The sequence below is a fragment of the Grammomys surdaster genome, unplaced genomic scaffold (genome assembly GCF_004785775.1).
Source record: "Grammomys surdaster isolate TR1022 unplaced genomic scaffold, NIH_TR_1.0 126278, whole genome shotgun sequence".
Classification (NCBI taxonomy): Eukaryota; Metazoa; Chordata; class Mammalia; order Rodentia; family Muridae; genus Grammomys; species Grammomys surdaster.
The window spans coordinates 5,349,451-5,364,936 of record NW_021621078.1 but is presented as its reverse complement, the minus strand read 5'-3'; the positions used below and the strand labels follow the sequence as shown (position 1 = coordinate 5,364,936).

General features: G+C 35.9%; 1 protein-coding gene across 3 annotated transcripts in view; it reads right to left on the bottom strand.

Moving 5' to 3' along the window:
- Taok1 (TAO kinase 1) overlaps positions 1–15,486 on the bottom strand; it is an 85,749-nt gene that overhangs the window by 23,372 nt on the left and 46,891 nt on the right. For 2 of the 3 annotated variants that reach the window (XM_028759153.1, XM_028759154.1), the window contains exons 7-12: positions 14,241–14,354; positions 12,483–12,574; positions 6,553–6,646; positions 4,417–4,498; positions 1,711–1,878; positions 1,195–1,398 (exon numbers count right to left, since the gene is read on the bottom strand). In XM_028759153.1, coding sequence (XP_028614986.1) covers positions 1,195–1,398; positions 1,711–1,878; positions 4,417–4,498; positions 6,553–6,646; positions 12,483–12,574; positions 14,241–14,354 — 754 coding nt within the window. Of the gene's footprint in view, positions 1–1,194; positions 1,399–1,710; positions 1,879–4,416; positions 4,499–6,552; positions 6,647–12,482; positions 12,575–14,240; positions 14,355–15,486 lie in introns of those variants that run through there. The other variant, XM_028759155.1, reaches the window with a different exon arrangement.

Sequence of the window (15,486 nt, the reverse complement as noted above, 5' to 3'; positions counted from 1 at the left end):
TAATGAATGTTTCAAATGGTAATAAAAAATTAAACACTCAAGTTTTATTAAGCAGTATAGGACAATACTATTTTGTTGTTGTTTTTGTGTTTTCTCTGCTTTGATTATAGATGTTTTCCTCTATGCTAGGCTTTATATTATGCTTATATTTCTGCCATTTATAAAAAGAATGAGAAAACTGTAGAAATGAAAGAAAATTACTGTAATTGTTGCTGGGTGTGATAGCTGTGTTCTGTGATGTCTCACCATTCAGAAAGAAGCTGAGACAGCATTGCCATGAATGTAAAGCCAACCCTGACTAGACAAAGACCATGTCTCAAAAGAAAAGAAAAAAATTAAGTGAAAATTTTATATAAACAATGATATTGTAGTTTAAACATAATCCATAACAGGTTTGTGTATCTGTTACATACAGGAGAGCATAGTAGTATATACTTTTAATCCTAGAACTTAGGAGGCAGAGGCAGGCAGATCTCTGAGTTCAAGGCCAGTCGGGTCTACATAGTACATAGTGAGTTCCAGACAAGCTAAAGCCTTGCCAAGGGGGGGTGGGGGGGAGAATCCCTTTAGCAATTTTAATTGGCAACAGCTACATTTTCAACATTATAAATCTACCACCACGTTGTATCACCTGAAACCGTAGCTATTTTTATCAATCAGCAGTATCCTTTATTCTATCATCTACTCAGATCATGGTTACTTTTGTATCAACATTTATCCCTATAGATCCTGCTATGCAAACACTTTAAAAAATGTAAATATTTTTTTAAAAAAATTATTATGTGTATGGGTGATTTGCCTTCATGAATGTCTATGTACCACTTGTATAACCAGTGTCCATGGGGGCTAGAAGAGGATATCAAATCTCTTGGAGCTAGAGTTACAGTTGTAAGCTGCTATGTGGATATGGGAATTGAACCCGAACTGGTTGGTTTTTGTTTTTATGGGGTTAGTGGGATGGTGGTAGTGAACAGGATCTTATGTGGCCTAGGAAGGCCTCAAATTCACTATGTAGCTGAGGGAACCCTTGAAATCCTGATCCTTCAAAGTGCTGAAATTCAGGTGTGCGCCACCCAAATTCCAAAGTTCTTAAAACTTCAAAGAAAAATCTCTTTAATTAATCAGTTGAGGAAAATGATGAGTCAAAGTCGAGCCTTTGGCTTTTTCCTCCCCAAGAGAAATGAAAACACTCACAGGTTTTAAGTGGATGACAGAACTGTTAGACATCACTGTATGGTCTCCCTCCATCATGTCTAGCTCACTCTTGTCATCTGATGCATCGGGAAGACTATTAACACTGCTGCTTTGGCTGCTGGCACTGATAGACATACTGGGGATAGACTGATTGCTTCCAACACTATTCACTGTTCCTGTCCGGCCAACACCATGATCTTGCTCCTAAGGAAAAAGACCAATAGATTAAAATATCAAAATCTTTTCTTAATTATAGATTAAAGTTGAAGAGAAACCTGACAAACACAAACAGGTTTCTTTAGTAAAGGATTTCTGATAGCCTTTACTGTACAATATAAAGGGGTTGGATAGAAAGCATATAATACCTTTGTTTGTAACTAGAATTTTAAAGACTCAATGATAAGAGCAAAGTAGATTGGTACCAGTGACATAAACAGTATTCTTGGCGGGGCAAGTACTGTAAGAAATCAATAAAATTAAAGAGAAAATCTGTGTCACTTTTAGGTATATACATACCTCCTCTTCTTCCTGTGCTTCTACTGCTGGTCCATTATGTGCCTCCTGAAAAAGGAGTTTCTTCATCTTTCGATATTGCAGATTGTCCAGCTCTCTTACTGCATCCTTTGTCCTTTGAATAAGATCTATTAACACTGTTTCAGGGCGCTCTCGAAGAACAAACATGTGCTAGAAGGACAGAAAATAAAAATAGGGTTTTTTTTCAACTAATCAGTTCAAATGCATTCCTTTCTCATAACCTATAGTTATGATATAGATTTATACAATCTACAGCAATCCAGTTTTATTACATCTATGACTTTTGATACTTAGAAAATAGTAGTTTCCACACTCAACTTGTGCCTAAATACTCTTGAATAAAATCCTCACCAGGATATTTTTAGTTGGCCAGTGAAAATACAATTGAAATTATCAAAGCATATAAATACTTAAAAAATCCACTACTGATTATAAGCTATGCTTGATTTAAGTAGGAAAATTTACTGATAATGAATTAAGAAGTAACTAGAACTTAGACATTATGGTTTTTCTTCCCTTGAGATGAGGTTTCACTTGACAGCCAATGCTGGTTTTGAATTTGTGATCCTCCTAGTGCTGAAATATAGATCTAAACAGTCATGCCCAGACTATTAAAATGTGTTGATAGTGTGAGTGTTCAATTGGTCAGGCTTTTATTTCTGAGACCATAGGTGAGCTTTTCCCCTGGAACTACAAAAGTTGTTTTTCTATATACTGGGATTGCAAGTAATATAATCAAATGTATGTAGTATGTATGTATGTATGTATGTATGTGCACAGATATTTGTTGTAGGTTTAATTTAGCTAATGTTAGTGAAAAAAATTAACCTGTTTGGAATTCTAAAAGAATATAAAATTACTTCATGAATCTTGTTGAAACAATTCCTAACCAGAATCAAATTCTCATTACTGCCTAGTCAATGTTCTTAATTATTATTATTATTTTTTTTTTTATTTACTGACAATGTATTTGTCCTACATGTGTTTTATACAGCATGTGCATGATGTTCCCTCTGAGGCCAGAAGAGGATGTCATATGCCCCAAGACTGAAAGTAGAAACAATTGTGGATGCTAGAAATCACACTTGGGCCCTCTGAAAGAGCAGCCAGTACTCTTGGTCACTGAGCCATTTCTTCGGCACATAATCAAGACATTTTAAAAGAGCTGGGGATGTAGTTCAGTTGGTATTGTCTAGAATTCATGAAGTCTTATTAAATCCCAGTAGAGCACATAGTACTTGGGATACAGGGGCAGGAGGATTAGTTTAGAGGTCATTCTCAACTACAAATCCAAATTTCAAGGCCAACCCGGGATACATGAGATTCCATCTCAAAAACAAACAAACAAACAAAACCTTTAAGAACTACAATAAACCAGATGTGATAGTGCACACTTTTAATCCCAACACTGGGAAGGCAGAGACAGGGTTCAAAGCCAGCATGGTTTATATATCAAGTTCCAGACAAGTCTGGGCATAGTGACACCCTATGTCAAAACAAAACATTTCATTAAATTTAGTAAAACTATTATATTCATACCAGTGCTAATTAAATGGTTAACACTAAAATGAAACACTTGACAATAGCCAGCTAAAAATAGAAATCTGTATTTTAAATTTTAGTATTGTAAATGACATGTGTGCGTGTGCGCGCACACACACACACACACAGGTCTGAAGACAACCTGTGAGAGCCAGTTGTCTCCTACCATATACGTTTCAGAGCTAGAAATCAGGTCTTAAGGCTTGGTGTAAGTGCCTTTATTCAATAAGTTATCTTGTCAATCCAAACCTATCTGATGTTTATATTTCATTGCTAAATGAGCTAGAGTTTGGATCCCAGCATCCATAACATGTTGGAATTGTCTATAAATGGAGGAAGATCAGTAGTACCTGCTAGCTTCTAACCACCACCACCAACAACCCCCCTACCCCTGCACACACACACATATCTTTAGCAATCTTTAAAACAAAATACAATACCTATGGTAAAGTTACCAGGGTTGGGGTGGGGTGGCTCAATTGGAAAAATGCCCATCTACTACATTCAAACCCCTGAGTTCAATACTCAGAACCATAGATTTTTTTTTCAAGAGATAATATAAAATTTAAATATAGAATTATATAAAATTTAAATATACTATAAAATATAAAATTTCAAGTTTTCAAGAGATAATATAAAAATCCTAGTACTTTAGCTGGGTGTGGCGATTCACATGTCTAACCTTACACTCAGGAGGCAGAGGCAGGATAATCTCTGTGAGTTCAAGGTCAGGATATTAGATTGCTTTGTGAACCCCAAGACTGTGAACTGGAAAAATCTTGTGGTGTGACTCAGTCATAGGAAACAAAATCTTTAACCCAAGAGCTTTCAGTAAACCCAAGAGCCAGCATCAAACATAAAACTTTTAAGTTGTTATAATTACAAAGCCTCTATTACATTTTTGTGTACGCATGTACACACACATGCTGAAGGTCATTTTTCGACTTCCACCATGTGAATTTCAGGGATTCGATGCATGTTGTGAGGTTTGGCAAGAAGTACACCTACTGAGCCATCTCACTATCCCCAAGCTTAGTATTTTAGTAAAAACCCTAATATAGTTAATCCTGATTGAGAAGAAAAAAAAATAACAAACCATTTTAAAATAATTTCTTAGGGGTTAAAAACAAAGTTTTACAGACTGACCTTTAAAAGTTCCTCTGATGTAGGGCGGTCTTGAGGGATTTTCTGGAGGCAAGAATCTACAAAGTTTCGAAAATAATCAGACCTATTGTAAAGAAAGTATCAAGTGAACATATTGCTATTTCCTTTAAAAAAAAAAAATTCAAAAAGGCAATGTCTACTCACAGGAGAAAGAATGGAGAAGAAATGATAGATAATATAATTTCATCTAAAGTAACATTATATTATTTCATGCAAAGTTATCTACAGCAACCAACAATTCTTTAATGTTATCCAAAACAGACTTGCATAAATCACTTTAAAAACCCGAGGCTGGGAGTAGAGTCCATTGGCGGGTGAATACTTGGTTAGAATTCAAAAAAGAAAACAAAACATCCTATTCCTACATATTTACCTATTAACAATCACCAAATATTGAATCAAGAGGAGGAAAGCCCAATCAGACTTCTCCATTCAAATATGGTTTCCCAGGCTCTTCCCCGTTTTTAAGTCTCTTCTTATTTGCACACTTTGGATTGTTTTCTGTTTTGTTTTTTGTTTTTTTTGTTTTGTTTTGTTTTTCGAGACAAGGTTTCTCTGTGTAGCCCTGGCTGTCCTGGAACTCACTCTGTAGACCAGGCTGGCCTCAAACTCAAAAATCTGCCTGCCTCTGCCTCTAAAGTGCTGGGACTAAAGGTGTGCGCCACCACTGCCCGGCCTGGATTGTTTTCTATACAGCACGTTTTAGAACAAAATTTTTATTCTCTACAGAAAAGGATTTGCAGGGGCGTGGGGGTTGGGGGTGGAAATGGTGTTCAAGACAAAGTTTCTCTGTATAGTTCTGGAACTCACTCTGTAGACCGGGGGGAACAACATTTTTAAATATCTAAGTATTTGCTGCCCCTGACCAAAGAATAAGACCTCCACTAAATTTAGAAAACTGATATACACTTGTAAAATATTAAAAGCCTGTAATGTGTCATTATAGCATTATTCATGAGAGCTCAGTGATTACAATAATTACTTGGCCAATATTTATCTCCAATATTCAAAAAGGACAACACATTTTTGTTGCTTTTTGAGAACAACAGGTTCCACGATGGCTTTGAACTTGCAGCAATCCTCCTGCCTCCCAAATGCTAAGTTTATAAAAAAGATGAGATTTGTTTTTAGTTGAGCAAGTGGTGAAAAATGAGAGTTTACCTTACATCTCAGAATAGACTTCATACATGTTGTATAATGTTGGAACTGCTAAAGACTAATGGAACTTTCAGAGATGCTAATATAATACCAATATATTTTATATTATAAAATGAAAATGCAACTTTAGGGGCAAGAAGTGTAATTCTGAGAAGGGATAGAATAGTAATAATGGTTAATCCTATCAACTGAACAGGATTTAGAAATACCCTCTCAGTGGGTCTATGATGATGCTCCCAGAAAGTATTAACTGAGGAAGTAAGATGGTGAATGGAGATAGCACCATCCCATGGGCTGGGTTCCCAGAATGAATAAATTGGACAAATCAAGTGGTGCTCAAGTATCTAACTCATTCCAACTCCTCCCTCAAGACACAATGTAACCAGCTGCCTCATTTTCCTACTATCATGCCTTCCCTATCATGAAGGACTGTACACTCAGACTGTGATAAACTCTCCTTAAGTTGCTTTTGTCAGGTAAATTGTTACAGCAATGAGAAAAGTAACTAATGCACAATTTTTTTTAACTCATAACAATTCTAGTACAAAACTGTTAATCTCTTCTCCATATACTGTTTTACATGAAGTTTTATCAAATCAAAAATTAACCAGAAGAAAAATCAGAGCAATATGACTAACACATTTAGCTAGAATGTTCCCAAGATTTTAAATAACATAATTTTGAAAGAATTAAAACATTTTACCCATGTCTTATACAATATAAATAATAACCTATTCTTAAAATAATTACAAGTTACAATAATCTATTCATTTTAGTTACAAAATATTAATGCTTAGAGATGCTATTAAATTATGAGGGTTACCTGTATTCCTAAAATTGAAAAGAAAAGTAACCTTTCTTTTATTTGTTTAAAATTAAGTCATTTTGATAATGATCTATTATTGTATCAATATTTACAAATTTTTCAAAACATGAATCATATCTTGTGGGAATACTTACCATTCATTAGACTGTAGTGTAGGGGATTCATTTTGGGCTATGTGATATAAGGCACTCATTGCATTCATATTAAATAAAGGAGGCTTCCTCTCGGCTATAAAAGAGAAAATCTTTGTTAAAATGTGAATATATAAGGATACTTAAATCTTGATCAAGTTTTTAAGAACATATTTTGAACATATTTTGAAAACAACATTAAACTTAATAGAAAATTGTAGAAAGACCTTTTTAGTTTTGTGTTTTTTTGAGATAGGGTCTCTGAATGAATAGCCCTGCTGTCCTCCTGGAGCTTGCTCTGTAGACCAGGCTGGCCTTCAAACCCCCAAAGATCCACCTACCTCTGCCTCTGCCTCTCAGATGCTGGGATTAAAAGTGTGGGATACTATGGCCAACTACAAAGAACTTTTCAGTATAAATCAAATGAGGATAAATTACTGCTTCAATGGCCCATGACACCTAAACACTTCAATACACAAGAACATTTTCTTGAAAACCACTCAATATGTATTAAATTATGCCACCTAATTATTAAATTATGCCATTTGTGTTAAAGACATCTGAGACCAAAACCCACTGTTTTGTTCCAAAGCCCTGATAGTGCTCTATGTAGGGTTGGTTTTTTTTGTTTTTTTTTGGTTTTTTTTGTTTTTTTTTGTTTTTTTTGTTCTCTTTCCAGATCTGGCTTTCCTGAACTTGTTCTGTAGACCAGGCTGGCCTGAACTCAAGAGATCCACCTGCCTCTGCCTCCTGAGTGTTGAGATTAAAGGCATGCACCACCACCACCATTGCCCAGCTACTATATGTAGCTTTAATCATCTGTGTCTTTGGTTTACTGAGTTCTCAAATTAAGACGAAAAAAACTGTTCATATTTCAGGGAGGGTGCAGGTGGTTATGCATTCCTTTGCATATGGATTGGTATCTTCCTGTATTGCTTTCAACCTTCTTGTCCTAACAGAAGGTCTTTTAATGAACTAGAAACGGGACTGTCTGTGGCTAGCAGGTTCTAGGTATTTGTCTGTTTCTCACGTTCAGTGCTGGGATGATAGGCATGTGCTGCTATTCCTAGATCTTGGCATGTGGGTGCCAGAGATTTGTACTCAGATCGATCGTGTTTACAAAGCAAGTGCTGTTATCCTCAGAGGCATCTTCCCAGGCACTCTATTATCTTTTATTTTTATTGCTACTTTTAAATTATGTGTTTGTGTCTGTATACAAATGGGATATGTATACAGATGAGTATTCTACAGAAATCAAAAGATGTTGGATCACCAAAAGTAGTATGAGCTCTTAACTGCTATTGGTATCTTTTTTTTTTTTTTTTTTTTTTTTTGGTTTTTTGAGACAGGGTTTCTCTTTATAGCCTGGGCTGTCCTGGAACTCACTCTGTAGACCAGGCTGGCCTTGAACTCAGAGATCCGCCTGTCTCTGCCTCCCAAGTGCTGGGATTAAAGGCATGCGCCACCACTGCCCGGCTGCTATTGGTATCTTACTTTTAATAATCAATACTAATTGTTACTTCTCATTCCTAGTTCCTCCCTTTGATTTTATTTTTTAGACAAGGTCTCACTCCCCAGCCCAGGCTATCCTGGAACTCATCATGGGTGGCCAGCCTGGCTCTAAACAATAGTAATCCACCTACCTTCAGCTTCCTAAACTTTGGGATTATAAATGTAAGCTATCACACCTGGCTTCTTTCACTCCTAATATTAAGAGATTTGTATCTTCTTTTTCTAACCTAAATGAAAAGAGATTTATCAATTTTAATGATCTTCATAAAGAATTAAACTTTATGCCGGGCAGTGGTGGTGCATGCCTTTAATCCCAGCACTTGGGAGGCAGAGGCAGGCGGAATTCTGAGTTTGAGGTCAGCCTGGTCTACAGAGTGAGTTCCAGGACAGCCAGGGCTACAAGAGAGACCCTGTCTCGAAAAACCAAAAAAAAAAAAAAAAAAAAAAAAAAAAAAAAAAAAAAAAAAAAAAAGAATTAGACTTTATATTTTTCAATTTTCTGCTCAACAGAGTTTCTACTTTAATTTTTATTATGTTTGAGTTTAGATTATTCCTGTTTCTACTTTCTAAAAGGTGAAAGATGGGGGAGACAACTCACTGATGACCTGAGTTCAATCCCCCAAACCCACATAAGTAGAGAAAAGACTCTCCCAGAGCTATCCTTTGACAGAACAAATATATGCAGACAACCATTGATACCAGACAGTGTCAGATCTCTGGTGCTGGAATTTACAGGTAGTTCTAAGACACATGATGTGAGGAGGCTAAGAACTGAGGTCTGGTTCTCTATAAAAGCACCAAGGGCTCTTAAGAGGTAAACTATCTCTCTGGCCCAATTTTACATATTCACAATGGACAGAATTAAAGATCACATGTATAAACGTAAGAGATATACAAAACACCATTATATTTCTTTCTACATTATTATTGAAAATAGGTGTGTGTGGTAATGAATGGCTTTAATCCCAGCACCCAGGAGGCAGAGTCAGGCAGCCTGGTCTACATAGTAAGTAAACTCCAGGATAATCAGGACTACATAGACACAGTCTCCAAAAACAAACAAACCACAATGAAAAAAAAAAATCAGTATTTCATCTCAAATTCCAATCCCCAACCACAGTATTTGTTATTCTGAACTTTAGCAATGATCAATCTTATTCTTGTTACCTCCTTCCCTTTCTCTTCTCTTCTCTCCATCTTAGTCTCTCACTCTGCAGGGCAGGTTTACCTAGAAATCATGGCACTCTTCTCAGCTTAACCTCCCTAGGTATAAACCACCATACCAAGCCTTTAATGCTGATTCGATAAACTGCTATTAAATGTACCATGTTATCATTTTTGCTGCCATGCTCTGCCAATCCTTCATTCCATTCCAAACACAGTGAGAATGACTTCTTTTCCTTGTCTGACACCTCAACCAAACTAGTTCTCTTCTCTCTACAGTGAGGAACATCTCATTAAGAAAAATTCTCATCATTTTTATTAGGCTCTATCATTATACTAGGTTAACCCAAAATATGGACTGCCTATATGGGTGCTAACTCCCTTCCCTACCTCCCTTGATCCCTGATAAATCTAAGACATCTCCAGAAATGAAGGCTTTAGTAATTCTACCGGACCTTTTTAATCTCCTTACTGGTTTCTTTGTCCATTTCTGACTTCACACACTATGTTACAGGAACTCTCTACTACATACAGTTGAGTCTGACATTCACACTAGGTTAGTATGGCTGGTTCACTGGATGGTAGGTATCCATATTCTAGCTCACAAAGTACCGTAAGACTAGTAAAAGGAAAGAAGTTAAGGATCATTGAAGATATTTAGAATGAATGAAAGAGTAACATCCATTTACGTTATTATTGAGGTCTTCAATTTGGCAGATTCAACTGACCCCTCCTATTATCTTCCCTTCTGGGTTTTGTACTACAGGATAGGTTCAAACTTGCTATGAAGCTAAGGATAACTTTGAACTTGTGATCATCCTGTCTCAAGTCTTAGTTTTATATGGTTCTGGGGAATCAAACCCAGAGCATCATTCTAGGCAGACAGTCTATCTACAGAGCTGTATATCCAGTACTTCAACTAATATTTCTACTAAAATACAAACAACACCTTATTTTCCTTTGGCTAGGCATGGTGATGCATAGCTTTAATCCCAGTACTTAGGAGGCAGATGCACTTAGGACCTCTTTGAGTTTAGGCAAGCTGTACATAGTGAGATCCAAGATTTTTTTTTTAATTATTTTTTTAACTTGATATATTCCTATGTAATCCAGAATGATTTACACATCACTACATAAGCCAAATCAAAACACCCCTAAATTTTCCACCCAAATGCTGGTGCCAATATGTGTCATCAGGACTTGTCTTGATCTCAAAAACTATTTGTTTGTTTGTCTGTTTGTTTGTTTGTTTAGAAGACTCTCAATGTAACTCAGTTTAGGTTCTAAATCACCATGCAGCTGAATATGACCCTGAACTCCTGATTCTCTTGAATAATGACATTATAGACATTTGCCATCCCTGGTTTCTGGTTATCAAACCCAAAGCTTCATGAATTCTAGACAAGCACTCAACCAACCAAACTACATCCCCCTCATCTCAAATTCTTTTTTTGAGTTGCTACTTAAATTTCATCTAAACAAAGAACTTATTTACCAATCTGTAGTACTGGGTAGCCTGGAACTTATTCCCAGTATGTAGACCAAGCTGGTCTCAAACTCACAGAAATCTGTTCCCAGTGCTGGGATTAATAAAAGCATGGTGGCAAGCACCTGGCCTTTTTTTTTTTTTTTTTAAATTTCAGAGGTCTTACTTCTTACTATCTTGTATACATGCCATGCCTTCCCAACTCCAAATTGAACTGCGTATCTATCACTATGGTTTTACTTGAATAAAGTCTGGCTTATTGTGCTTTAAAAAGAAAGAAATCAAACTGTTAAAATTATGCCTAACAACATTTCTCACCTCTCAGGTACACCAGAAATAAAACAAAGGGATATATGCATGCTAGACATGCACCTGACCAGCTATATCTCTAGTCTTTTGAGTTCTATTTTGGTTTAGTTTTTAGAGACATGGTTTCTTTCTCTACATAGCTCTTGACGTCCTAGAACTCACTTTGTTGACCAGGCTGGCCTCAAATTCAAAGATCCACCTGCCCCTGCCTGCTAAGTGCTGGGATTAAAGGTATGTGAGGTTTTGTTTTGGTTTGGTTTTTGTTGTTGTTGCAGGTGTTACTAAATTTCCTAGGCTACTTTGAATTCGGTATCTTGTCAAGCAGACCTTCAATGTGCAATTCTCCTGCCTCAGCCTCTACAGTAACAGAAGTTAAGTCTTATCCAACCAGGGCAAAAATGGACATCTAATTTCTAATCTTAAAATTAACTTATATAGTAGCAAATAATTCGTGATTAAGAAACCTATGGATAGCCGGGCGGTGGTGGCGCACGCCTTTAATCCCAGCACTTGGGAGGCAGAGGCAGGTGGATTTCTGAGTTCGAGGCCAGCCTGGTCTACAGAGTGAGTTCCAGGACAGCCAGGGCTCCACAGAGAAACCCTGTCTCGAAAAACCAAAAAAAAAAAAAAAAAGAAACCTATGGATAATAAATATGGATTAGATGTATTCTAAGTGTTAAACATTAATTAACATCAGCCATTGAAATTTAAGACCACAGCGAAAAATTATTTTAGGCCTAATTTATTAGCAGCAAATATATTTAACCTAATACATACCACATTAATATAGAAATTAGTAGACAATCAAAGTAAAAGCTTTAAACAATTTACTTTTCCCCTTAAATCGGTAGCTGAAAAGATGGCTCAGTGGATAAGAGAACTGGTTGCTCTTTGTCTGCAACTACAGCTCCAGGGAATCCAAGACCCTCTCTTCCAGCCTCCCTAGACATCAGACATACACATGGTACTCAGACATCCATGCAGACAAAAAAATACCCATACACATATAATAAATAAATTCTAAAAAATTGAGATCTAAGCTAAAAATCCAATTTAACTTCTTAATTGAAATGAAACACTGAATCAAAACTTAATTCACCTAGGTATGGTGACTTCTTTTTTTTTCTTTTTTTTTTTTTTTTTTTTTTGTGTGTTTTTCAAGACAGTGTTTCTCTGTGTAGTCCTGGCTGTCCTGGAACTCACTCTGTAGACCAGGCTAGCCTCAAATTCAGAAATCCGCCTGCCTCTGCCTCCCAAGTGCTGGGACTAAAGGCGTGTGCCACCACCGCCCGGCTGACATACTTTTTTTAATCTTAGCTTTCAGAAGGCAGCGGCAGGTGAAGCTCTATGAATTTGAGGCCAGCCTGGCCTACAGAGCACGTTGTAGGCCGGCCAAGGCTACACAGTAAGATCCCGTTTCAAATAAAAGAGTTAATCTCTAGTAATAAAAACCAATGCTTACCTAATTCAATACATGTTATTCCAAGAGACCATACATCAACTTTGCCATCATACTGTCCTTCATCCATGGCTAAAATTACTTCTGGGGCCATCCTAAAACATACAATAAATATTCAATCAACTTAAAGTTTGAGAATTTAAGTTCCATCAACATAAATAACATTGATTTGAACCCCAGGCAATATTTATAAACATAAAAAATTTTACAATAAGAAACAAATTAGAGGTTAGGTATGCATTTCTCAGTGCTCAGAAAACACAAGACCCATTCTCACCATCTGTCATAATCATGTAACAGCATTCCAAATGACCCATCCCAGAGCAGGGTTATGACAAAATTCTAATATTTCCTTTAAATACTGAATTTTACCATAGGCAACAAACAGTGCCAGGCTTTTTTTTTTTTTAAAACCTAAAATGTAAAGGAAGGTACAAGGCCTATCCAAAAAATTGAATCCTGACCCTTTAATGTTTCTTTTAGAAACTAGAAAGTCACAAAATTTTTTTCTAGTATGCGTTTGAGACTTTACATCCCAGAGTAACGTTATCACTTAAAAATTTTTTCCTTTATAAGATATGAGAGATTTCAAACACAAATAAGAAAAACGATGCAGTGGACCAAAGGTGCTATTTTCAGAATATACAAAGATGGTACATGGCAGTTTAACTATCTAAAATATTATTTCCTACAAATTATCATTTCAAGTTACATATAAAATTAGTCCTAGACCAGAGCAGACAAAAGCTAGAATTTCAATAAAAAGTAACAGGGGTAGAAAGAAATGAGAGTATGGAGGACAGAACTAACCCCTTGGTAAGATTACTGGGTAACTGGAAAAAAGACCTCATCATACTTCTATTTTTATATACATCTGAAATTCTGCAAGTAGAAAATTGAAAACAGCAAAACTCTTCCAATTCAACTATTACTCTATATAATGACTGATGCAAAGTAAATATGCTTTCATAACACAAAAGCAAGACGATCAGGGATGCCTGTCATTTCAAATCAATAAGGAGTTTATAGCCAGTCAGAGCAACATGAGAAACTGTCTCCAGAAAGGAGATACTGCTGCAGCAGATATGACAAAGCAGTAGTAAGCACTTGCGGCTCTTCTAGAGGACCTCAGTTTGGTGCCTAACACCCACATCAGAAGGCTCATCTCTATAATCACCTGCAACTCTAGCTCCAAGAGATTTGATGCCCTCTTCTGGGTCTACAAGGTCACCCGAATACATGTGGCTTACATTCAAAAAGACACAAACTTCAAAATTTATTTTAAAAGAAAATTTGTTACTGTTTATATGGCATATCTATTTCTTATATTTGAATATTACCAACGTTTCACTCTCGTACCTAATACCCAATACACAGAAATAATAGGAAAGTACATTTGGAAAAGATAAAAAAAAGAATGAAAAAGGAAAAGACAAAAAAGCAGTTCCAAGGGCAAACCTACAAATCTGTATTTAAAATTAAGTATAAAACATGTGGTTAAGAGCAATGGCTGCTCTTCCAGAGGACCTGAGTTCAATTCCCAGCAATCACATGGTGGCTCACAACCATCTATAATGGGATCCGATGTCCTCTTCTGGTATGTCTGAAGACAGTGACAGCGTATTCAAATATATAGAAATAAATAAATCTTTAAAAAAAAAAAAACCAAAGTGAAAGATACCTGAAATGATAGTATATGTTCAAGAAAATAACACCTTAGAAAGTATAATCATTGTCAATACCAGATAAGACTATTCTTACCAATATGGTGTCCCCACAAAAGAATTGGCAGGGGATGCCATGGAAGCAGATCCAAAGTCAGCAAGTTTCACTTGGCCTGGTTCTGTCAGAAGGATATTTCCTGCTTTGATATCTCTGGTTTAAGGGACACAGAAAATTATTCAACTTTCCTTCATTAGATTGTGTTTAAAAATGATAAAAAATAAAAATATTATAAGATAATAAAAATAATCAAGTACCACAATCATTTCACATTGTGATAAAATTAGACAACAAAAACAGAATTCAAGTATAAATATACTAACAACAGAAGAGTTAACAAAGCAACAACAGTCAACTGTATTATACTGCATATCTTTGAACTTATTTATGACTATGGACAATGGCTTTGAATTCGTAAGATTTCTATGTTTCCTCTAAAGGAAATGATAAAACATTTTTCTTTAGAAAAGGAAAAATAGTAAAGAATCTTATCTTCCAAACTCTGTTTATAACAAAAGAATGACTCAACCTATTTCTCAAATTTTCAGTTTCCGATTAAACACAAAAACTAAAACACATGGATAATATACTATCAATGGCACCAAGTTCACATTCAGATTTACTTTTCTGAAACAGCAAACACACTTACCCAGACTAAGCTAAGCTATATGGACATTTACACAATGGGACTATATGTTCCATGGGTGCTAGAATACCTATTTAACTTTTTATATATAAATAAATTCATTTATTTATTTATTTTGAATGTATGAGTGCTCTGTCTGCATATAAACCCACACATCAGAGCAGAGCATCAGATCCCGTGACAGATGGTTGTGAGTCACCATGTGGTTGCTGAGAATTGAACTCAGGACCTCTGGAAGAGCAACCAGTGTTCTCAACCAGCAAGCCATCTCATCATCCCCCTACTTCACTTTATAAAACTTAAAAGAGAAAAAGCATTTACAAGTCTTACGGATTCTTATACATGTAATACTGGAATACAATACACTTTCATTTGTGTTTTTTCTTTACAAATGGGAAAGTACTTTCTCCATGCAATTGTTTGTCTGTTTGTGTGGTGCTAGAGATTCCTGGGCTTTATACATAGGTGATACTTGATAAGAAAACACATTCTAATTCCAATTAGGACACTGCCTAACTTGCTATTATAGGAACTTCTCTTGGATTTCACTTACCCTCATCTAAAAATAATGACAATCCATTAACTCAAAATGACTGCCTAGTTTAATGTTTACTGTCTGAATCACATACACCATTTTTT